The 25,445-nt window shown below is 37.1% G+C and overlaps 1 protein-coding gene and 1 non-coding gene across 4 annotated transcripts in view; one reads left to right on the forward strand and one right to left on the reverse strand.

Annotated features, from left to right (window-relative positions):
• Arhgap15 (Rho GTPase activating protein 15) overlaps positions 1-25,445 on the forward strand; it is a 662,961-nt gene that overhangs the window by 572,145 nt on the left and 65,371 nt on the right. For all 3 annotated transcript variants that reach the window (XM_004636636.2, XM_004636635.2, XM_023721429.1), the window contains one exon: positions 18,289-18,394. In XM_004636636.2, coding sequence (XP_004636693.1) covers positions 18,289-18,394 — 106 coding nt within the window. The remainder of the gene's footprint in view (positions 1-18,288; positions 18,395-25,445) is intronic.
• Positions 24,786-24,888, reverse strand: LOC111818194. Its single transcript, XR_002822246.1, has one exon. It is a non-coding gene; the product is annotated as a small nucleolar RNA U13 (small nucleolar RNA).

The raw sequence follows: 25,445 nt of genomic DNA on the forward strand, positions 1-25,445 counted from the left end.
TGTGTTTGTTTAATGGACTGCAAGCTACCTGTTTCGATTGTTGACAGACAACTAGAGTGTAAGTTTTGAGTGCTACAAGAAAGAAAAGCCTTCCCACCAAAGTCGCCTTTCCTCAGGAATGGGGTGGGAATACAGGGAGACGTGGGGGAGGCCTGGCAGATAAACACTGAAATAAGTTTTAATTAGAGCGCTATAATACCACCCGCTCCTCTGAGTAAGTGGGTTGCGATTACTGTGGAAAAGCACTGGCTGGAAAGTCCAAGTTCAGAACAGCGCCGAGCTATTTGTAAATCTGTAAGAATCTGGTGGGGCTCTCGTCTTGCATTTTCAGGACAGACACATTCATCCAGTTGCTAGGAAAGCCAAATAATGAAAACATAGCTGGGATTTAGCAAGTTCCACTGGGAATTACCTATGATAGAGGGCAGGGCTGCACTTCCTCAGAACATGCTCCTGCTGTAAAAATTCACAAACCTGGCATTCATACAGGCATCTGTCGCTTGCTCTAATGCCAGTTCATAGTATACATACAAACATCTGCTTCCGTGCACAAAGGGATACAGAGCGCTTGACAGGTCTGTGTTAGCAGGGTTCGCAATGCCAGTTCTTTATGCAAAAACCCTAATGCTTCCCGTCAAGCCATTAGAAGTGATACAATCAGCCCAGGCCCCATTAAGCCATCAGTGTCCACCTGTGATAAAGATGGCCATTTGTTTTCTTAAAGCCCACTTAATGTCTGCTTAACTCAATTTGTCAGGAAATGTAGAACAATTTCCTCACAGCCTGAAATTTGGTAGTGGTTCAAAGTCAAAAGGCCAGGTCTAGTCCTATTCAAATGATATAATAAACAGTCTTCAAATTTAAATCTCCCTGGAGGAGCTGGTATTTACTTTTTAAAAAAATTATGTGAGCTGGGAAAAAACTACATTTGCATCCTTTATCATTATTATTTTTATTTCTGAAGTTCTGGGATACATCTACCACTGAAAAGATCTACTTCTTGATTATGTAAGAAATTAACTTTATTCTCTTTCTAAATTCAGTCAGATATTGGTTTTAGGAAGAACAGATGAGCCCTTGCACAGCACCTAGCCTCCTCCAATGGCAATCAGTCTGGCTTCCTGAAGGAATCCCATTGTAATATGCTCAAATTTATTTTCACTCTAGTTCGGTTTCCAACCTTTCTCAAATTTCTAATTATTCTTAATGGTTGATATTGCCCTTTTATGGTCTTCAAATAAAAAGTTAAAAGCTGTTTTTGAAAAAGATTTTGGGAAAATGCTATTGATCAAATATGTAGGCTGCTTTTGCCCCATTCCAAATCACTTCTAATTACATGGCCAACTGCAGATGCTTCACTGTATCTGGTCATCCGCAAGACAAAAAGAAATGAGAACACATTTTTATGATTAACCAACAGGGGGCTCCCTTAAGTATTCCAGATATCCTGGCATTCTAACATTCCAAATTCATGATCCATACAGAACACCAATTTTGACTAAAAATTGAACCAAAAACTTAACTACTGCTTCTTCAACAACTTTTTACACTCAGAATATTTTATTTTGGTTCCTTGTTTAAACTAGGCAATATTAATAACAACTAAAAAATGATTTTTCAACTGACTATGCACGTAACGTTCACTGAAGATCTAAGGCAATTGCCTGAATAATTTAATCAACATATATTAATTGGGCATCTAATATGTGTAGAACAATAGAGGTGAAACTAAGTTTAGAGATATAAATTAGCTGCATAATTATCTCTTTTCTCTACAAGTTGGAAACAATTTAATAGATAGATTTTCCAAAAGAAAAGAGAGAATAATGTGACTTAAAAGCTCAGGTAAGGAAATCAAGTACATGTTTTAATACAAAATTATAGTTTCCTGTTGTTCAGACTTGGCAATATCACTATGATGTGTTACTCATGAATTAGTGTTGGTGCACGAGTTTCCTTTTCCATTCTTCAAAATCTTAGTTCAAAGGAAAATAAAATTCTGTAAGAAATTATTTGATTGTGGAAGAAGAACTATAAGTTATATCATAAAACTGAAGTGTGTTTACATGTACAGCATGGTGGGATTCTTGGTACTTATTCCGGGGCCAGAGGTCAGTCCTATGCCATGCAGTATTCTTCCTACAGCTACCCCTTCACCCATATCTTTACCCATGGCGAACACAGACTGGTTTCTTGAGTTTGGAAAGTAGTCACTAAATAAAAGATTAATTACTACACAAATACCTAGAGGAATGTCCTAGAGAAAAGCAACATGATTTCCCTAGAAATTGTTTGTACTGTAAAAATAGTTTTGTCTTTCATGGCATGGACCAAATTGAAGATTGTCATTGTAACAAGTACACTAAAAGATTTTCATTACCAAATAACACATAACCATCAACACAATGTAAAAAATATACTATGTAAAAAACTCATTCATATTTCTATCATTCAAAGATAACTTGCCATGGTTAATATTTTGATATATTTCTTATCAGTCTTTGTAATAAATGCCTGACAAAGCTATACATTATGCAGTTGTACAAACTCACTCTAAGTTGCTTTTTGTAAATTAAGAATAATTACTGAACTTAACTTGAAATTTAAGGAAAAGTAAAAGTCAGTCTAAATTTCAGCATCGTATTTCATAGATATTTCCTTTTGTCCTGCTTGCTCCAGAGTTGTTTTGGTAGCATTATTTAAAAACACATAATAGAGGGGAATTTGTATGCAATATCTATCATTGGCTGATTTTTTTCAGTCCGTACAACCTTCACTGTCCTCCCACTCAATTTTTTTCAATATAGCCATTATAGATACCAAACATGTTTATTAAGGATTCTTAGCAATAGAAGTAAACATTCTGCTGCTCCCTGCAGCTTTGATTTTTATGGACGAGAATTGAAAGTACACAGCATCAGTCATTGTTCGAAATAATTACCACGCACCTCCAGGCTTTCACCTAACTGTGAAGAGTGGGTCACACAGAGCCATTTCCTGGTATCACAAGCAGAGTGGAAGGCAAAGATGAGTAACCCAATGGGAACTGCTAAGTTTGGGGTCTAAACTAAGGACGGAAGATTCTTAGTATTGCTGTAATGCCTAATGTCTCCATTCCTGAGGTACATTTTTTTTTTCAGAACTAAGCATTGAACCCAGGGCCTTCACACCAAGTTGTGTCCTCAGCCCTTTATGTTTTGATTTTGACAAAGGGTCTCTGTCAGTCACCTAGTGTGAGCCCCGGAGGTATATATTTTGGTCCATCATTTGGTAGACTTCCACAAGCCTTCAGAAGGCTGTGCTGTGTTACGTTTTTGCATAGGTGAGAATGGCTTGTTATCTGAGCATACAAAAACTAATTCTGAATGTGTATAGAACTTAGGGGCCACACGACTTTTCCTATAAACCTAGTATACTGCTTTGTTTTCTTTTGGGATTTAGTGAGAAAAGTCCTAGGAAAGCCTAAGTGTTTATGTAGTCTTATTTTTCTCTAAGTATTTGTAAGGTACAATTTCATCTTTATCATTCAAAAGTTTCATCAAAATACATCAAGATAGTATATCTACTCAATGATATTTTCTTAGAACCTACCTGTCATTTTCAATATTAGTATAATTTTTTTTTTCACTTACAGAAGTTTTCTTTAATTTTGGCCTTGGTTATATACTACATTTGGCTTACCTTTATTTTTTCAAATGTTATATTTTCTTCTTAAGAATACGGATAAATGGGCTAGAGAGATAGCTCAACAGTCTAAGACCCTACCTGGCAAGCACAGGAACCGTGATTCAATCCCCAATACCTTGTTGTGTAGGCCCTGCCCCCAGTGTGCTGAGCCAGCCACTGAGTTCAGGTGGGCGTGGTAGCACACATCTATATTCCCAGCTCTGGGGAGGCCAAATTCAGGAGGATCACTGAAGTCTGAGCTATGTAGCAAGACCCTGTATCAAATTCATACCAACAACAAAAAAGAATACCGAAAAATTATATATAATCTCTCGCATATGTTGATTTCCAACATACCTTCCTTCTCACCGCCGTTTTTGTCTCTATTTTCTGGGACAACTTTTCTAGCTTGTGATTCATACTACTGACAAAATTTGTGTGAAACTTAATTTATTTTCACTTGGTTCCTCCTCAAATCATCTGTATCCTTACTACCTTATTCTAGTATCTTCTCATTCTGTTCTCTTCTTTTGACTAGCTGATCTTTTTGGTGAACTCCTTGGTGTGTCCAAGTCTATTAAATATACTAAAGAATTGCCATCTTGTGGTCATTGTGACATGTCTGAACTTCCTACTGGCATGTTTCTGCTATCTGAAATAAATGTTTGATAGGTCACATATTGTTGAAAATTTTGTAATGTTTACCTGTATCAAAAAGTAGAAACATTTGTCTTAAAGCAGTACCTGGGAAGTGAATTGATAATGACAGATCTCACATTAATTCTTAATGTATTTGTTCTCTTATAGCCCAATTGGTCTGCTAGTGAATTTCTCATACCTCAGTTTGTTTACTGTTTGGCATGTAAAAGTCCAAGTACCTACAATATTACGTTCTAAGATTTTATGCCCAGAGAGATTCTGTGAACCTCTCCCTCACAACTATGCTTCCATGCAGGACAGTCTTCCTTTTGCCTTCTTCCTGTCCATAGTTTATATGAAAGTTGTTATTGGTGAATGATAAAAGAAAAACAAAAGAAGAATCTCAATTTGTACTCAGAAAAAAGAAGAAACTGGCAAGAAGCAGAAGGGAAGGGGAGGTGGCAAGATAACTCAGTGGACTAAAGTGCCTGCTTAAGCAAGCTTAGGCAAATGCAGGTACTGTGGTTTGATCCTGGGCACTACATGCTGCACCAGCCCCACCCCCAGGGCAGGCTGAGCCTGCCAGAGTCTGGGAGTGGTAGCACACACCTGTAATCCCAGCACTGGGGAGGCTGAAAGCAAGAGGATCACCATGAGTCTGTCCTGAGTAGTGAGACCCTGCAGCAACCAAATACAATAAAAAAAAAAAAAAAAAAAAAAAAAAAAAAAAAAAGAGGAAGAGGAAGAGGAAAAGAGGCTTTCACTGTTCACTAAATAAGGCTCTGTAGGGAAGAGCACATTGCCCCATTTTCTGGTTCGCATCAACTTTGTGGCCTTGATTCTGAAACTAAAGACTCAGAGAAAGATAGGGAGATATTTTGGTTATATATATAAATATATATATATTTGCAGAGAGGCAGACTGTCTGATTCAGTGATTCGCTAACTCAGGTAGAATTATTGCTGGGATTTTCCAGTTACATCCATGGCATACTCCACCAGCCTTTCCAGTTTTTTTTTTTTTTTTTTTTTTTTTTGTCACTATGTTGACTGTCAGCCCCTGTTGGACTTCAAGAAGTCTAGTCTATTTTCTTTTGATGAAAGTGTATTTAGTGACCACCTCAAGAAGGTGTTGCTTTGCAGTTGCAGTTGCCATTTGAACCCCAAAATTAGGATTTGCATCAGCTATTTTAGGGGGTGCCAGGGTGAAAGTTCACTTTCAAATTCATCCTACTATCTGACCTCTGCCTGTAGCTTCTTTTTTATATTTTCATCTTTATTTAGAAATTATGAAACCTGAGATAAGGGTATTTATTTTTAGTTCTGCCTCTTGCAATGACCTTTGAACTTCTAAGAAGATACCTGGAAGCTCAAAATATAAATCAAGCATTTAACTATGCAGATAGATTTCAGAACTTTATTTTTTTTTTCCATATTGGGGATTTTTTTCACTATCAAAACCACACCTTGGTTCTTTACAAAAAGAATTTTGGACTTTACATCATAGCAAAAAGCTTCTCTTGGCTTGACTTGCTGGTAAGGAGGTGTGCGAATGGCCTCAAGTTCTACATTTGCAGAGGAAATGCCATCCAGATGTCAAGTCAGCCTTTTCTTGGCAGACAACTAAGAACCTTACTGAAACTGAATCTGAAATCTTTAACAAAAGAATTCTGTAAGCTCTTACCTTTAAAGAGATATTAATTAAAAGAAACAGTCAGATCCCCAATGTCAAAGTCTAACCACTATGATTCAGAATTCACCACACAATTAACACTTTGAACTGATTAGTAAATGGGATTCCTGCAAAAAAAATTTGAGGTGAGAATAGTGGCTGGACATACTCAGTTTTCCAACCTCCTGCCCTTCATCCTGCAAAGGAAATAAAAACAATGATGCACACTCCAGTCATAACGAACTGGGCAGATTTTGTTTTCGGTGAGGTGTTTGCCATTACATATTGCACATAATGTATGGCACTGTTAGGAGGAAAAAATTGGAGTCAAAGTGGCTGGAAAGTTAGGTCTGCTCTGTAGCACTGTGAGATTGTTGACATCTGCCGAGGTTGGAGCGCTCAGTAAGCAGGAAATGGGGTGTCACTCTGAGTGGTAGTTTACCATTATCCTGGCATCCTAATGAAGTGTCTGCAGTGCACAGAGCTACTGGATGGCATCTTAACGCACGGCTAAGCAAAAGCACTTCTCTCCCTGTCACTGTCATCCATCTGCCTGCACCCTACTGCAGCCAATGGGATGGAACCATGCTACAATGTGCTATAAGCCATTTAGAGTTGCACATTGCATAATCAGTCCCATCAAATATGTTAAAAATGGCTATTATTGGTTATTTTCCTCAAACTCTGGCACCTGGAGTTTGAAACATTAAAGTTAAACTTTCCCAAGTGCTGTATCTGCTATTAATTCCACTTTTCTCCCATATCTAAATGGGAATAAGTTGCACCCTTATTGTCTTAATTCTTGTTAATGGATTGAGAGAGTCACATGAATATTCATTAAAAACTTCACTGTATATCATACTTGGTGAATTCATCAATTTACAATATAACAAAATGGTCATTTTCTTTAAGATAACCACTTTTTTTAAAAAAGGACAAATCTAATTGTAAATTGGTTGTTTTCATCTTAGAGCACACATTATTTAGTTTTCAGTGAGTCTGAGGTCTTTTAGCAGATTGATTTAAAGACACAGTGCATTTAACCAAGTCCATTTGCCTTTTAAGCTAGAATTGTCAATGCCAGATGATGAAATTTGGTGCTTTAGTATCACCTCTGATAAAATTCCAATGCAGTAGAGAAGAGGATGTCTGGTATCAGATGGCATAAGTAGGACAGAGTATGCACAAAGCTCCTGAAACTTCTGGGCAGGCACTCCAAACAAGGCTGTCAAGCAGCTGTCCCATCCTGCTAAGGACTGAAATGGCAAGATGGACACAAAGTTGAGGACCAGCCATTTGTATCAGGCAAGGGCAAAAGGAACCTGCTAAGTTAGGGGTGGGGACAGCAGGAAGGGGAGGGCTATATAAACAAAGGGGCATAACATAATTCAGTTGCATCAGGAATTTTTTCACAGACATTAAAACTATGGTAAACATAACAGCAGGGAGGCTTGCACTGCCGCACAGCGGGAAGCTTGAAGCGTACCGCACTGTGTGCCTGGCTCGAACCACTGCTAAAAGTCTCTGACTTTCATTAGCACTCAACATTTCACCCAGTTTCCCAGAAAAAGAGAAAATCCAAGCAGCAAAGCCCTTCACTAATTATTGTAAATGCTCCCAGGTTACAGTTTGGGAGTGGAGGGGGGTGGGTTGATGGCAACATGGTGTTAAACTGGAACGAAAGAGTCATCCTGAAATGGAAAAGAATAAAGGGGACGTTTGTTGCTTGTCTGCTTGTTTGTTTTCAACCAGTGTTGTCCTTTGTTCGACTGGTAAAGCAGTATGTTGAAATATGGGGCCACCATTTTACAGTGCTGTTTCAGAACACTGAAGCGAATTATCCGAAATGCCTTTTCGTCAGGGAAAGTGCAGGTTACTTTTGCAAGTTGCTTCCACTCTGTTGGTCCTCGATTCACACTGTAAATCTCACATTGGGTCTCTCCTACAGAATCTGTTTTATTCTGGAGGAAATTTGTAATGATACAGAAGTTAATACAAGACCTACTGTAGCAGTATAGCAAATTAATACACATCACTGGCAGAGCACGGCTCCTCAGGTTAAAGGTTTTTTCCTTACAGAATAGAGGCATTTAGGGGAAATAGTAGGCTTTTCCAGGGGAAGGATGTCTACTGTGGGCGCCCATAAACGTTTTCCATGATAGGCTTGGAGGAGGGGGACAATCGGTGCTTATTTCTGCTAACTCCAGAATCTGGTTTCTTCACTCGTATCCCCCAGCTGCTGTCAGCAGTGCAACACATCAGTTTTCCTTCATGTGCGAATATTTCTCCAGAACTCATTTGCAAAAGAGTCGAAGCAATATTAAACACCACATCCAAACCTCTTTTAAACCACACAAAGAAATGGGAAAACACTTTAGAACTAGACCATTGAGAAAAATCCTCCTTTCAAATTTACTGTTTGTTTCACATGCAGCATAAAATATCCCACAAAGTCCCGTTTGTGATCCATTTGAAACAATCTTGATTTGCTTAAATTGTCACATTCTTCTTGCACATTTCTTCCTAAATGCAAAAATGGCAAAGAATTCCTCTCCTTCATTATAAAAGTGCAGAATTTCCGACTTGTTTATTCCTAATGGAACACTTGAGAAAGAAGAAAATATATAAATATCTCTTTCAGAAGATTAGTTGTCTCAATCTTTTTAAAAGAGAGGATTTGTTCATTTTTTCCCCTGTAGTAAACAACTTGGGCTTTTCATTGAAATTTTCCATTGCTACATGAATGCATTTTCGTTTACTGACTTGATCCCACGGTTCTAAAACATCAGACCTTTTAGTAATATTATATTTTCCATACTATATACTAGTATATGTCATGAGGACAATGATACGGAAAGAATATAAGCATCTTTTTAAACCAAATTAGTTGGAAGAACTTTCTACTACATTATATATTATTAAAGCTGAGTCTGAAAAAAACTCACACTATAACAAAATAAAACTCTTTTACTCCTCATGAGAACATATTTCCAAGCTAAGGATTTCAGGCAAGAAATGTCGTAAGTGTTTGAGTATTTCAAATCAAACACAAGAAATTTTGTGTGATCTACTGGTGAGTATTCTATTGACAAGGTCAAGAACAGAGAAAAGTCTGGCCCTCTAGACAAAAAAGAGTAATGTTTTAAAGAACAGTTTAACAATTTCAGTTTCTACAGTGCTACTCCGTCCTTATACAAAACATTCAGCAAAGTCCTGTAGCTATAAGGAAAGTGTTTCTATGTGTACTTATCATGAGTGTGGTTCAAAAACCATATTAAACATGCTAATGAAAATGGCTGATATTTTCAATAAACTATAAAAATAGAGAGGGAGAGAAAAGCAAGCTGTGGCAAAAACCTAGGCTCAGCAGCTTTCTAGGGGTAATGGTGGAATGTGACTATGTGATTTATAATGAGAAAAGGTATCTACAACATACAATTTTCTACCTAGCTGCAAATAATAATTCATAGTGATGTCCCGTCCAGATAAAAGACCTTTGCTACGTAGGACCCATGTGGTAAAATGATCATGATAAATGTCAGACCAGTGCAGGTAACGGCTTTACAAACCATTAAGATTAGCTGGGCTCTTTTTTCCGATGATAACAGTAACCATGCTGTGACTCTATGTGGTAATAATATCTCAGTCCTGATAAATGCCAGAGCCAGACAGAGGTGTTTATCATTCCCAGTTCAGAAATGCTGACTAAAGTTACCACATGTTGCCTGTTTGGCTTCTTTTACAATAGTCTCACAATTAAAAAAAAAAAAAGCTGAATCATAAGATTATTTTATAATCTGTTTCTTAAAAGATTTTTGATGTTTAATACATAGCTCCTCACTGTTCTCAGTGCCGCTGTCTGCCCATGCCAAACGCACTGGTCAAACTATCCACCATTAGCCATTCTCTTCTCTTAAGAGGGCTTTTACCCAAAACGAATGATTATGGATGAAGTTCAATATGCTTTCTTCTAAAATGTCATTTTTAACCTTACAGGGAGAAATATTTCTTAATTCCCATTTTTTTCTAATCATGAGATATAGTTTATTGTTTTCAAGTGAGATTTTTAAAGCTGCCATAAATTAAATTTACCCACCAATGAAAAGAGACAGAACATTAGAGCCTTCTATGAAAAATTTCAGACTTGAACAGTGTTTGCACGCTTTCAATTCTTATAAAAATGCATGAAGATAACAACTTAAACAGCTACCTGAGTATTTGAAATGAATTACTAGTTTATGATAAAAAGACGTCAAATGACTCAAAATGGTAAGAATTTTTTATTTAAAAAGCCTGTAAAACCAGATGTATATGAATAAATGTAGTTTAAAGAAAACTTTCACTGAGTTTCAAAGGAATACACTGGTGAGCTCTGTTTCCACAGCATTGACTTCCACCTGAGAATAAACTAAGTTTTCATTTGTAAGGTACAGAAATGGGCTTGGAAACCATGACATCTACAAAATTAGGAAGAACTAGAAATTCTGGAGAGAACAGTAAGATTATACTTTTCCTATGAAGACTGCTGCTAGAGTACCAACAGCACTAGTCGATACTGCTAGAGTAGCCTCATTTTATACACACAAGGGTACCATTGCAAGCTCAAGAAGTAGACAAACACCTTAAGGTGAGTTTTAGGAATGTTATTATCATAAAATTGATTGCATCAAAGTCATTCACTTTATTAAAAATTACAGAGCCTAAAACTTGAATATATTCCCCAAACTTGCTCCCAGTATGAGGTTAACATACAGAAGTCTCTACAATAATGAAGATAGAGTTATGTACAAAATAAAGGGGGTATTTTTACTTCTTCTGAATTTATTTGACATTATATAAAAAAGTGAAGCATACAAATTTTGAAGACCTTGAGAAATGGACTAAGCAAAATTTTATACTCATTGATTTATGAGATTCTAAATTATTTTCAATTTTTATTTTGGTTATTATGAAATAAAACTTCAGAAATGTTTTCAATTTAATGATTATCTTCAATGATCTTGTCAGTAAAAAGAAAAGTGCAACTTCATTTATGCCTGTATTATGATATATATTTAAATATCTGTTATGACATTATTTTATAATTTATCTGCCTTCAGAAATTCACAGAGACTAGCTCTGCAACTGCCACAGGTTGCATATGGGCCTTAATGAATATCATTTTCTTCTATCATGTACACATATACATTTAATACCCTAAATTATCTAATGTTTGTTTAATTCAGATATAGATAAATTTACTCAATAATTTTAAAGTTGTTTTGGCCAGAGAGAAGGATTAGAGGTGGAAAAACACAAGATCGCTCTTGAGAAGCCCCCTAAGGAAGTCTCTGACAACATCACGTGGTCAGAACAGTGACCACGTGGGCTGTGAGCTGAGACCTTGTGCATTTAGGAGTTCCGAGACTCACGGAAATGTGTTGGCCAGAGGACTTTGATTCTGACATTTTTGACTACAGAGTTGTTCTTACATTATGCATTTTTTCTGAAAGGGATTATTTATTTGAAAAGCGGTCAAAATAGTAACATCTCCTAAGGAAGAAACTTTCCCAAGTGCTATACAACTACAAGGGAATCTGCTATAGAAATGAAGGGACCAATTCGCGCTGTCCATCGGCCCCTCAGGAGAGAAAGAAGAGTCCTATCTGATTCACATGGACTCAGTTCCTGCTGGGTCTTTCTTGGAAGGAGCATGTCTCTCTTCTCAAGCTGAACTATTTGTACATAACTTATCAGTATCTACAAGCAAATTTGCCTGGTGTCTGCAGAATGTGCCTTCCTGGCTTTTATGGGGGCAGGAGAGGGAAAGTAGTGGGAGGCACAGAATCTCTCAAAATGACAAATTGCCAACTACAGACTAGTCTCAGAGCCATGATTATTTCTTGCATACAATGTATTGACACTTCTATTTATATTATCCCTTATCTATGTATGAATATGAGCAAGTGTTCTTTGATAGCTGATAGCGTTCTAGTCATTTACAAAACTATTACATGCCATGACCAGTTCTTGATTTGAAGAAAGGGTACTAAAGTGTGAGTTTATGGCTTTGCAGGACTCTGGATACAGCCTCGAACTACTAGCAGTCATGTATCATAGCCGACAGAGAGGACAATTAAAAATAAACATTTTAAAATGAAAGGAAATTACTTTCAATGAGCACTTACTATAGATATGTTTATGTGCACTGAAATATTTGGGTATATAAAACTCCCATAATATGTACTATTTTACTGTATTTTAATGTATTTAGTACAGAATCTGTAGAGTCTCACTACACAGATCAGACTCATAGTGATCCTCCTGTTTTAAGCCTCCCAAGCACTGGGATTACAGGTGCACGGCACTACACCCAGTCTAATTTTGCTGTATTTTTAAAGAAAGAACCGGAAGCAACAAGAATTCAAACACAGCAGAGGGAAAACTGGAACCCAGGTTTTTCAGACTCCTCTATGCTGTACCTCTTCCTTCATTTATAATGTCATGTGAAGTATCAGTAGATTTGCATCCATTTGTGAGATTCAATTCTACCTCCAGAGGGTCTCTTCCTAAGGGAAATTAAAAGCTATTTAAAGACATTGATCAAACAATTTTGTCATACCTCAGATGATTCCTCAGCCCCAAGTTTTGTCATTTAAAAGGATGGCCTTGATGATTTGGATCGAGTGCTTGGGTTACTGGATCAAAGAAAATGTGCTCTGAAGATACTCATTTACCCACAAACAAGGATTGTCTCTAACTAAACTTCAAATGACCATGCTTCAAAACTGTGTAAACTGAATAGCAGCAAGAGAACTGCTTTAGTCTAAATATAATACTGACAGATAGTGACTACTGAGTTTTTCATACAGGATGCATTCAGTATTCCAGAGTAACTTTCAGAGGCAGAACAGCTGTGGTGTTGAGGACTTTCTTACAACAAAAGGATACATTCGTCCTTCAAGAACTGTGGATAAATGGGATGAATGTTAATCTCTGTCATTGGTTCCTGGAAGGCCCCAGTCTTGTCTTCCTCTAGTGAATGTACATAATATTACACAATTTGCTTTGAAATATGATTTAGTATATGGCTATAAATAAGTTAAGAAAAATAAGGCACAGATGATAACTCTAGAAAAGTGTCCAGAGGTCAGCAGGTCCAAGATTCTTCCCTGAAGCTACCCAACGCCATACAACATTCTCGTGTCTCTTCTCTAAAAGGCATTCAGCTATAAATGCCCTATTTTAGTAGCACCATTTTGCACAGACAAATGCAAATGTACTTATCATAAACTGTATTCTGAAAAATGTGCCCTCAAAACCATGAATAAGGGGAAAATTAAAAAGTCACATTCTTACCATAATGTTGAAAACTATTTCACATCATGTAGGGGATGATATTCGTCTAAGTGGCAGTGAATTGTTCTGAAGAAGCTGTTTGACAACACGCCTGGTGTAGCTTGAAAGGGGGTAGCTAGGCGAGAAGTGGGCACAAAACAATTTATGAGCAGTGCTGGGTGGTGGAAAGAAACCCGCACAGCAGAACTTGGTATGTGCTGTGAGCTCACAGCTGGGAGACTGAAGAAAACATTTGGATGTAGAAGGGAACTAAAATAGAGATATTACAAAGCCTAGGGTAAATACAAAAATAAGTCATAAAGGAATGAGACTATGGATAAATTTAATAAAAGAGGAAAAAGATAGAGTTTATTATTTCTGGAAAGATTTGGTGTAAATCTCTTAGTGTATGATTTACCTCAGAGCTTCTTTAATTCTCCACATAGAAAAAAGTTCCTTTACCCACTCCAATCATAGAGTAAGAAAGTCAGAGCTATCTCAGTGTCTTCTCAGACTTTCAATGCTTCACAATAATGAGAAACCATATGCTGGAAGAGAAATATTAATAGAAAATGCTGTCTTTCAGATGCTCACTGAGTCAATTGAAGGCAGTTGACACATCTTTAGTAAGCTGTGTATGAATCTTAGCTCATTAACTACTCCTGTATTATTTATGCTGCTTCTAATTCCTAATATGACACATCAATAAACCAGATCTGAAAAGGTGTCATTTCGATTTTAATGTATCCAATTGTATTTTTAGATGTTCCCCCACTTAGAAGTGTTTGTGATATTTCCTGATTTTACAAGCTATGGAAGATCTGAATTGGGAAACACAGCCTTCTTATAACCTTCTCAAAAGATTTTGTCCTGACTATGTTGTAAAAAAATAAATAAATTATCCTTCTGTGTGCAGTTTTCCCCTCCAGAACTTTGACATAACTTAGCCACCAAAGTGAATGTGTTGCTCTCTGTTTTTCTGATCCATCAAATATGTGTGGAAGAGGAAAGAGAAAGGAAAACATTTCTGTAAAGTATTCTTCATGAAGAGTGTTTATCATAAGCAGACTGAGGAGCCACCATACATGTTATAAAGACCTCACATGCCACCGCTCACCAGTCAGCTCGCTGATTTCTCAGGCCATCACAAAGTATTGAGGGTATTGTGCAATGCCAGACTGCCACGGGAATTGTGTATTCACCAACTGTCTATGATTCAATCCAAAAATTAGCAACTAAATTTTAATATTCACTGCACCCAGATGGTGTAAGAGCTAGAAATAAAAGGTGAACTAAACCCAGCATGAACCTCAAAAAGCACGAGAAGGAATTTATGAAATAATTACTAACAATTGTTAGTTTTACTAACAATTGTTCTAGGTACAATACATACTAGTTTTTATTACATAGAATTAATATATTTTTTTGGTTTTGTGGCCAATTCAACACACCCTGAGGGCAGAGCTGGTGAGGCGTGTGGTGCCAGGTATCAAACCTCAATCCCGGTCCCTGTCCCTGCATTTGCCAAAGCTTGCCTAAGCAGGCACTTTAGACCGCTGAGCTATCTCACCAGCCCTAGAATTAATATCTTATATATTGTTTAAAGAGAAAAAAATATGTATAAGAACACATAGTTTATAAAAGTTTCTTTTATAGTAATAACTAAATTGTTATTAATTCAAACTAAAGTCTTTCTACTTTAATCCGTACTTTTGTCTCCTGTCCATTCACTAGCTCTCTTTCTTTTTTCATTTATTGACTTCCCTACCTCCCAATATAAAAGCTGCTTGATTTATAAGAAAATTCCCTACTTAGCAGGGGAGAGTTGCAGGTACTCGAGCAATGAAAAGATTATATGAAATACTGTGTAACTGGAATGCTCCAAGTGTGATAGAACACAGCAGAAGAAGCTCACAATTCTCTTACCTGGTGCTTTAACCAGCTTGATAATATTTTCCTTGTTTTTCAGCACTATAGAAATGATCTTGAAATTGAAGTATATAGCTAAGCAATACTCGATTTTTTTTTCAGTCCACTCTGACTAGATCGTTTGTTCCCTAAAACTAGGGTGTTCTGGATGTGGCCACTCTCATGCCCTATCTGTCAAGCTTAATTTCGGCCTGTTACTTCAGAGACCTCAGTGTCAGTTGGTCTCTTTGGGGGAGAACCTAACATTGACCTGAGTACTAGTATAGTCTGAAATTTCAGTGAATTAGAAAGGTCTTCTTTTGCCCCCATCCCTCCTCTCTCTTCTACTTCCCAGTGTCATCCTCATTGCTTAAAGCAAATAGTTGCCCATATTCTCAAGTAAAATATACTACTAGTATGCCATCATACTGTGTCATTTGTATGTGCAATATATGTACTAGTACAATCATTGGTGTACAATTTTATCTTCAGAAGACAGGAATGTAAGGCCTACAACATTCCTAATGGCTCCATCTTGGATGTACTATACCAACTGGACTCTTGCCTCTCTTGACTTTTTAAGTATATGTTTTTTTCTGAGTTTCTGGTAGCTTCTTGTCCCCACCTAGTCCTGTTGAGTCTTATTTTTATAAAATAAAAAGTATTTGGAAAAGAATATGAACTTATTATCTTATGGTCCTGAAAAGAAGCCTTAAGTCTGAGTCACTAGGCAAAGCCCAAGATACTACCAAGCTAGAGTTTCTTGAAAGCACTTTGTGCTTAGCTTTTCTAGCTTTCAGACACTGTCACCATTTCTCAGGGATACATTCAGTGCACGGTCCTTCTCTTATCACCATTAAGCAGTAAAGAGGCTTACTGCTACTTGGCAAAAGGGATGACATCTGGTGTGGGCTATGATGTTGCAACTTTTTTTCCTCTTTCTCTTTGTTTCATTCATTTGCAGTTGTCCAAGCCATATTATGTTGGAACTCTTCTAAGAATAACTGAAATTTTGAAAGCTTTGACTGTGGGAGGCATTATTTATAGACCTTTGTGGTTTTAAGAGGAAAAAGAATATCTTCCAAGCAGAGTTCTACTAGGAAGACTGCCCTCACCCCATTTTAGCCAAATACCATCTTCATTAGAATATTTTTCTGTAATTACTTATAAAAAGTTTCTTTTGTAAACACTGTATTAAAGCAACTCCTCATTTCTAAACCAATTCTTTCTTACCCACTGTATAAAATTTATATAACCATTAACACAATATGAAGTACATCTTTTTAGGAACTGTTAGGCCTTAGTATCAGAGATTCATCTTCAAAGGCTTTGGTACATAAGGGATCATTCACAGAAACCGAAGTATCTTTGCTTCACAAATCAGAGGTGTGCCTTCTAACAGAGTGTATTCCATTTTTGTGGCCTCAGTTGTCAAGTTCATCTCATAATACAGCCAAATTCTAAGAACGAAAAAGTAGAAAAGAAAAGGACTCCATAGCTAAATCAGCTCTGTCCATAGCCTTATCAGAAGTCCTATCTAAAACTCTGACAGATTAGTCAGAGATTAGTCAGACATGGTTATAGAGCCTCTCCAGCTGCAAAGGAGGTGATAGACTTCCATCTCCTGCACATGATGGGTTTGCTGTCCAAGGAAGACAAGAATGGGCAGTGGGTGAGCATCTCTCTTTCATATCATTTTCCTGCATATCACCTCTCCCAGAAGTCTCCTCTTTACACTTTTAACGAGCTATGGGCTCAAAGTTAAACACAAAATACAGAAAGGGACAACACCCAAATCATTGTGCATAAAGCTTTTAAGTATAATAAATAATTATACCTGTAGATGGTAAAATCCTACTTAAAACTATGGTAAGACCAACCACCTAGAGTATTAAGTAACTCATTCATATTTTGCCATTCTCGCAAAAGGAAAAAAAAAAAAACACAAGAGAAGCAAATGAAATTCAGAAATTCTCAAATCAGTGAGAAATGAAAGCAGTTTTTAACAACTTCTAAATTTAAAAAAAAATGTCTATAACCAAATATTATGCTACTTAGAGTTTTGGGTTTTACATGCCCTTATTTTATATATTGAAAAAGTACATCTGGGAGAAAAGACAGCATACAAGTAATCTCATAAAATCTTTAGCTTTTCCATAAAGTCGAACAAACTATAGAATATTTAGAATCAAATCACACTATATACCAAATACATATATATATATATATATCCTTGTGTATTCATTTTCTACTGCTACCTTAACAAGAACACTAACTCTGTCTTAATTGAGTCTTATTTTTATAAAATAAAAAGTATTTGGAAAAGAATATGAACTTATTATCTTATGGTCCTGAAAAGAAGCCTTAAGTCTGAGTCACTAGGCAAAGCCCAAGATACTACCAAGCTAGAGTTTCTTGAAAGCACTTTGTGCTTAGCTTTTCTAGCTTTCAGACACTGTCACCATTTCTCAGGGGATACATTCAGTGCACGGTCCTTCTCTTCTGCCTCCACTGTCTCGTCACCTCTCTGTGACCCTCGTAGTCCTGATAAGGATGTTTGTGATTCCCCTAGACCCACGAGGATAGACCAGGAAGTCTCCCAAACTCATTCCCTAAATTTCTCACAACTGTAGTCTCCTTTGCCAGGTGAAGTAATGTAGTGACAGTGTCCAGGGATTGGGACACGGCATCTTTGGAAGAATTATTCACTCAACCCCTCTTGGTGAAGTAGAGTATTTCAAAAACTATTCGAGGCCGGGGAGATGGCTCAGTCGAATAAGCTCTTTCCTGGCAAGCGCAAAGACCCGAGTTTAATCCCTGGTTCTGAAAAAAAAAAAAAATCACTTAAATGCCTGATCTTAACAAGATGATGTCAGAGGCAATTACTGCTGCTTTCATATCATCCTGGTCTAATTTACACTCAAAATAAGGACAGTTGATACAAACTAGATGGAGAATATATTTTCTCTTTGACTTTTTATTAGTACTTTTAGTTACTAAGTCTTAGTCCAAATTTTCCTAAGAATGTCCTTCCATGTGCCTATGAAAACTTATTCCTTTCTAACCTTGTTTTTCATTTATTTTCAGAAAAGCAAGACAACAATGAAAGGATTGCAACTATCAAGGGTCTTATACAGAAACTCCCTCCACCAAACCGTGACACCATGAAAGTTCTTTTTGGACATCTCACCAAGTAAGTTATAAGACATCTGGGTCTGTCAAATTGTAGTCATTTCCCAGCGGGCAACCTTTCATTTTAAATCTGTAAGACAAGGATCACCAAATAGAGCTGTCTCCTAAATATCTTCTATAGCTATAAGTCTTCCTTTACCCAGAGCTAGAAAATGAAGAAGTTTACAATGTGAGAACCTATCAAAGGATTTTCTGAAAAACTATTTTTTCTGGGCTTTTCAACAAGAGAATTTTTGATGACTGTCAAAACTATCACCTGATATGTTGTCAAATATCATGGAAATATCATTGGTTGTTGTTGAATATCATGGAACGAGTTAGAAATAATTCATACATGAGTTCAAAGCCAGTTCCACCATGTATACCAAGGTTCCCTAAACTTTCTATAATATGTTTTTAGGTCCTTTTATCTTTACAACATTGGCTCAGGTTGACAAAGTGCTACTCAGGTAACCAACTAAGATGGGAGTATTCCAGGCAGAGAGAGGCAAATATAAAAACCCAAAAACTCAAAGAGGATTCATTAAAAAAGTTGAAAGAAGGCCAAGAGAGCTCTTAACTAGTGAGCGGGGAGGAAATAGGAGCTGAAGTTCTAGACATTAAGTCAGTGTCAGATCACAGAGGGTTCTCATGGGCCAGTGAGAAATCTAGATTTCACATGTCACAGGACTTTTCCTCTTGTCATATTGCTTTCTTTATTCTCTAAATGTAAGGGGGAACTACTGACGAGCATTTGAATGAAGGAGTGGAAAAGGTTTCTCTGACTGCTGAGTAGAGAACACATTGAAAATGTGATAGCAAGATGATCTATTAGCAGAAAATCACATTAGAACAGGAGTGAAGATATCTTAGAGGTAGATCACATTGGATTTGCTGCTGTTTAGGAGATGGTGAGAAGAAAGGAGAAAGGAATTGTGCCACTCAAGTTTCTGCTTGCGTAAGTGGAAAGATGGTGACACAGCAAGAGATGGGTAAAACTGAGGGAAGAGCAGGAAGAGGAGGTTTGAGGTCTCCATTTTGGATATGCTAAGTCCACAAAGACTGTTATTCATTTGTCTTCTGTTAGCAGCTTCCTCAGATAAGGCACAACACAATACAAGTGATGAGGTTTGAGCCTCAATACGCATAGCAATAGTGAAGCACTATTCCAGAACAGTGAATTCAAATAGCAATTGTGCATTTTGAGATTAAATCCCTTTAATCACCTCAGTTACCTCCTTGTGAGTAGTCATTTCTCCACATTACTCAACTAGTCCATTACATGATTTGTAATTGTGAATGTAACACAAAATAAGCAACACAAAAATAAGCAACAGTGATGAGTATACATTAAAAAGTGAAATTTATCTACTAGTAGTTCTTAGGTTGCTGAGCCAAAGAATCCAACTTGTTTTAATGTATCCCCCCAGACCTGTTTCTAAATACATTCAAATATATGTGTGCCTGGTCATTTCTAATGCTAAATGAGCTCCTACTACAAACAATATTCTTCATCCATTCTATCTTCTATTTCATAAATATACTTGCCTTGCTCATTTTAATGATCAGATTAATTCTCCATGGTATAGAAACTCTAGAACCTTCTAAAAAACACACTGCAGTTGAGAATATACTTTGATCTAATGTTCCATTCTTCTTTTACCTTTAGAAAAGAGCACTGTCTCAAAATTGAGAATATCTCTTATTGTTGGAATGTCCCTCCTTCCCATGCAGCCACACAAGTACAGCAAACAACCTCATGGGATTCAATGAAAGGATCTTGGGAAGAAAAGAAAATAATTTAAAGAAATGGGAAGGGAGAGACATAGAGTCAAATCCTGTTCTGTACTTTACTCTTACTATGGTCTCAGGCAAGCAAAATTGGATTAAACAGTATCGCCCATATCTTGTGGTTATGAGCATTAAATGAGATAATGCATATAAAATGTCTGGCACAAGGTGAGCATTCCTTAAATGCTAATGTGTCTCCCTCAGGATTCTAACACACCGTGAAAGAGGTTTCAAATTGCAAGTAAATACTGGAGTTCTTATCTCAGTAACTTTAACTGGTTAAAGCCATAAAACAAATGGAAATGTATAGTCTTTAATGTTATGTAATACCTCCTCTTAGAGCTCTCAAGAAATATCCATTACTCTGCCTCACTTATTCCCTGTTTTTTCAAGTGAAACAAGAGCTAGAGAATGAAGAGACCTAGAGCCAGTTAAAGCTTCCAGAGCACACACCCAACCGTACAGTTGAGAATCTATCAGGTTGAAAACCTTCAAAAAATCAAATTACATTCGAACATTTTCTTCCTATCTCACAAGATCTGTTACACATTTTGGTCCTTATTTCAAATGAGAGTGGCAACTAGGGAGGAAAGAAGGGGAAAAGGAGGAAAGGCTGAAAAAGAATAATAAAAGAAGAAAAAAAAATAAAAACAAAGCTTTATAAGTAAGGAGGGGAAGAGGGGTTGAAAAGAGGATAGGGGAATGAGAAAAAAAAAAGCTTTAAGATGTATCATGTACAGGTACAAATTTCCAATGGTGAATGTGACCATTATGTATATCTAAAATGTACCAATAAACTCAATTAAATAAAAAAGATGAATTTTCCATGTCCATATTACATAGTTGCCAGTATTAATCAATTCTTGCTCATGATTCTTATACCTAAATGAATTTCCTAACTCAGCGAGAATTTTCACTTAAAATAACACAGATGAAAATAAATTTTTAAAATATGATCAGAATATTCAGGTATCACCTCATAACATTCTCATTTAAAGGTTTACTATTATAGATAAAGAAAAAAGTGTTACTTACCAGCCACCAACCTTTCTTGGGTGGTGTCACCATATTTCACTTTGTACCAATTCAGAAACTGAATTTAATTGTGCACAGTGTATGCCCACGATTATAGCTTGCTAAGCATTTTTTCCCTAAGTTTTTGATAAACAGCCAATCGTGGCATATCATCAAAGCTTGAGAAGACTAAATAAGAAGACTGTTTAACTAGAATTGAAATATATTCATGTTTGAAAGAATCATTAGAATGTTTTCTTTAGTCTTGATGCATTTTGTAGTTCTTCAGAAAATCTATCGTCAACACTTGTATGTAGTGTTTATTCCAAATTGTTTCAAATATATATATATTTTGAAGTTTGTTTAGTGAGGGTCAGGGAATGTAATGAAGTGCCAAAAATTCCACTTGACCTGTGTACTCTACAGTAAACAGAATAAAACTCCATTTTTGCCAAGCTCTGAGTTAAACATTCCCCTCAAAATAGAGCAATTACCAACAAGAACAACTTCAGTTGGACTAGAAGATGGATGTAAGTCCCACGCACAAAAGCTAGAACTTTAAAGGATAAGATTGTACAATAGTTGAACAGGAAAGGTAGTGTGCATGTCTAGGATCCTGATGCTTAATCAGTCTCAAGGTCAAATTCTATGCTTCTACTATCTTACTTGACAGAAGTAATTCCACATAATTTATCACCTCAAAGGTTAACATTTGAAATTTATATTCATGTCTGCTTTTACACACTGACATTGTGGTTCTAGGCCCTCCTAGGTCTGTAGTACCATCTGAATCATTACATAAGTGGGAGGTTATGGTGTACCTTTTAAGTGGGAGGTTATAAGTGTACTTTATAAAATATGGGTCAAATGTATGTCCTTAAAGCCTACTGTGGAAGGCAAGAAGGCAGAGTAGAGAGTTTGTAGAAAATGATGTAATTGCTGATGGACAGTAGTTAGAAGCCAAGAACCTGTTAAAGGAGTTGAATAACAAGGGCCAGCTATATAGCTCAACAGGTTAAAGCACTTGTTTAGGCAGGTCCAGGGACCAGGGTTCTATTCCCAGCTAGCTGTGCTGGTCCCACCGCCAGGACACACTAAGAAGGCTAATGAGACTGAACATGGTGATACATGCCTATAATCCCTGTGCCTCGGAGGCTGAAAGCAGGAGGATCACTATGAGTCCAATCTGTGTAGTGAGACCCTGTACTAAATACATTTTTTTAAAAAGGAGTTGAATAACAAAGAGGGATACACTGAAACTTTACACATCAGTTATACAAGTATCAATCAACAGTATTAACAGTGAAAGAGAGGATGAAACAAATCCAGGAGACCTCACAGAAGCTGTAGTTGGACTGGACCAATGGAATACAAATGTAAGAAATTACTTAATTCTAGACATTTTTCTAAGGCAGTGACCCAATCATTTTAACTTCCCTCATTTATGTCTTCTCCATACCCGGTTAGCCATAGTGATAATTCTGAAAGTGCAGTGCTGGATAATTGCACAAAACCCTCTGAGAGCAATAAAAAACCAAAAGCCAATATTATTTAGGAAAGTGTCCTTTTTCTTTTTACTAAGTGGATAAGAAGAGATGAGATTATATAAAATTAGTGAAATTGACTGAATACTATTTCAATGCATGTGCATTTAAAAATGCCTTCTACATTCTGCTGCTGGAGTATACTCATAAGCATATTTAGGAGAGCCATTGTAGGCAACTTACTTCAAGAATAAAGACATCAGGTGTTTTGAATGAGTAATCTTATTCTTTCTATTCCACATTAAGTAACAAAAGGGGCAAGTCTGTACAGATCACACTGTTTATGACAAGACTATTGCCCTGGCAGAAACTTGGAAATAATATGGGTGCCCAAGTGTAGGAGGAGAGTTATGTGCAGCGTTATAGGTTACACTGACTTAGTGATGTGTGGCTCGCTCATAGATTTATGTATAATTTGGAGAAAATGTATGTTAAATAAAATGAAAGATACAATATTCTACCTTCACAGAATATCATTCTATATCTGTAGAAAAAAAATTGCCCATAGAAAGTCTGTAAAAATATTTGTTCAAAAGTGAGCATTTCTCTCACGGAGTTGTTGAATTACATGAGGTTTCCCCTGTGCATCCTAGCCACCCCTAACTACAGTATAGAGGACAGTGAAGTTCAGAGAACAAAGAGAACAGACTTTGGAGTTAGGCAGACCTGAATGTGAGTTTTGGCTCTTCCACTTAACAGCAAGTCTTTTTTTAAAGAACAGGAAAACACACAAAAAAATAATAAAAAATCCAAAATGACATGACATCAAGGTAACAATGGTTAATATACTGTACATTGTTTTCATTTTTTAATTTAATTTTAATTTGGATTACCAGACATAGGCAAGCAAAACTGGGCAAAACTTACAAAAGAAAAAATTAAAGAGGGAACAAAAAATTAAATGGATTGCTCCTCTCAATAGACCAGCAGAGATCTTGGCCAGTGCTAGCTTCCATGCTGCTCCTCTATAAATGGAGATCACGATGGCCCCTCGCTGCTCCCGTGCTAGCCAGCAGAGCAATAATGCTTTCAAGAAGCCGTCCACAGTGCTCATGCGCACGGGTGCTAGGCAAACTGTGCATTGTCGTGTATATTTTATAGTAATGTAGATAGAAAATATTTTAGTGAAATATAGGAAGAACTGTTGACATGGCATGCAGTGAAATTGCTGTCAGAATCCCTGGCTTTCAAGCAAGTCTTTACCTCACCTCCAAATTTTTTTTCCAAAACTTGAGTTTTCCTTATTTCCCTGCCTCACCTGGTTCCTACTGTCCCGGTGAGGCCACTCTCACCTGTGATAAGCTTCACAGCCACTAATCTTGCCCCCAACCCCAACTCTGTTCCACCACAACTCTCTACCAACCCAGCTTATATGTCACTCCATGTCCTTAGGTCCAGTTCCGTTCACCATCCAGATGTTGGCTTGCTGGTATCCAGGATGCTCTATTTTGAGGCAGGTGTGAGGAGGCTAGAGGTGGCACAAGTCTTCCTGTGCTTCTTATCAAAAGTCAACCGTTGTCTCAGTTACTCTTCTCTCATTGCTGGGATAAATACCCAACCCCCAAAATGAAGGGAGGAAAAGTTTATTTAGTTCACAGTTACTGGAGGCTTCAGTCCATACTCAGCTGGTTCCAAAGCAGACCAGCACAGGGCAGAGAGCATCCTTTCATGGAAGCAGCAAAGAGCAGAGAGCAAATGCAGGAGTAACAGCAACAAAATGGCACCAGAGAGAGGAAGTCTCTCTCTCTTAAACTGCATTCAGGCTATCGCCCCAGGCTGGGGAAGGTACACACACCCATAATCCCAGCAGTACTAAGACTTATAATCCCAGTGGATCATGAGTAAGTCTCAAACTCTAGAAGTCCCCCCACCTCATAATTGCATGAGGCTTTGAGGGGACAACTAGACACAAACCATAATAACCATGTTCCAGAAGTTTCACAGGAACAGTTCTCTTGCTTTGCTGCTAATGTATCAGCATAATTCTCACAATGAGAATATCCTTCCATGCAGAGGAAAAAAAAATATTGGTTATATAGAAACTTCAGAAGTGAATTATTTTTATATTAGGCAAGGTAATATGCCAACTTCCTAAAAAGTGTAAAGGGAGGCATATCTCACACAATGGCATGAACATGCAAGTCACCACGCTCATAAACCAAAGGACCAAGAGATATTTTGCAGATGGTAGGGCCCTACCCTGTGCCTCACTTACCAGTGTAGACATCCCTACCAACTATACACCCACTTAGGTCTGGCATGGCCCTTTTGAAGTACAAAGCTGGAATCCCTGTTGCCACTGCTATTAGTAAGGTATTCTAACTATTGCTTAAGTCTTTTTCCACATTTTTACTTTCCAAGATAAAAATAACACATGATAATTACAGAAAATTTAGAAAATAAATACTAAACTTTTTCCACAGAGTGAAATTGAACTACTTAGCCAGATTTACTTTGTGGTGTGCATTTGGAAAGCCAAAACAATCTCAAAACTTTAAAGGATAATAACCCAAAGAGTACTCAATCTCCTTGCATGTATACATTATTTAGAGAGAGTGAAATGATTTAGAAATGGGTGGCCTTTAAAGATGAGTTACAGAGTAAGGAATGCAGCTCAGTGGTGGAGCATAGTATTATCATACACAATGTTCACGGTTTTATCAGATAGGTAGAAAGAGAGAGAGAGAGAGAGAGAGAGAGAGAAAGAGAGAGAGAGAGAGAGAG

Source organism: Octodon degus, unplaced genomic scaffold, assembly GCF_000260255.1.
Source record: "Octodon degus isolate 3935 unplaced genomic scaffold, OctDeg1.0 scaffold00082, whole genome shotgun sequence".
In the NCBI taxonomy this organism is placed as follows: Eukaryota; Metazoa; Chordata; class Mammalia; order Rodentia; family Octodontidae; genus Octodon; species Octodon degus.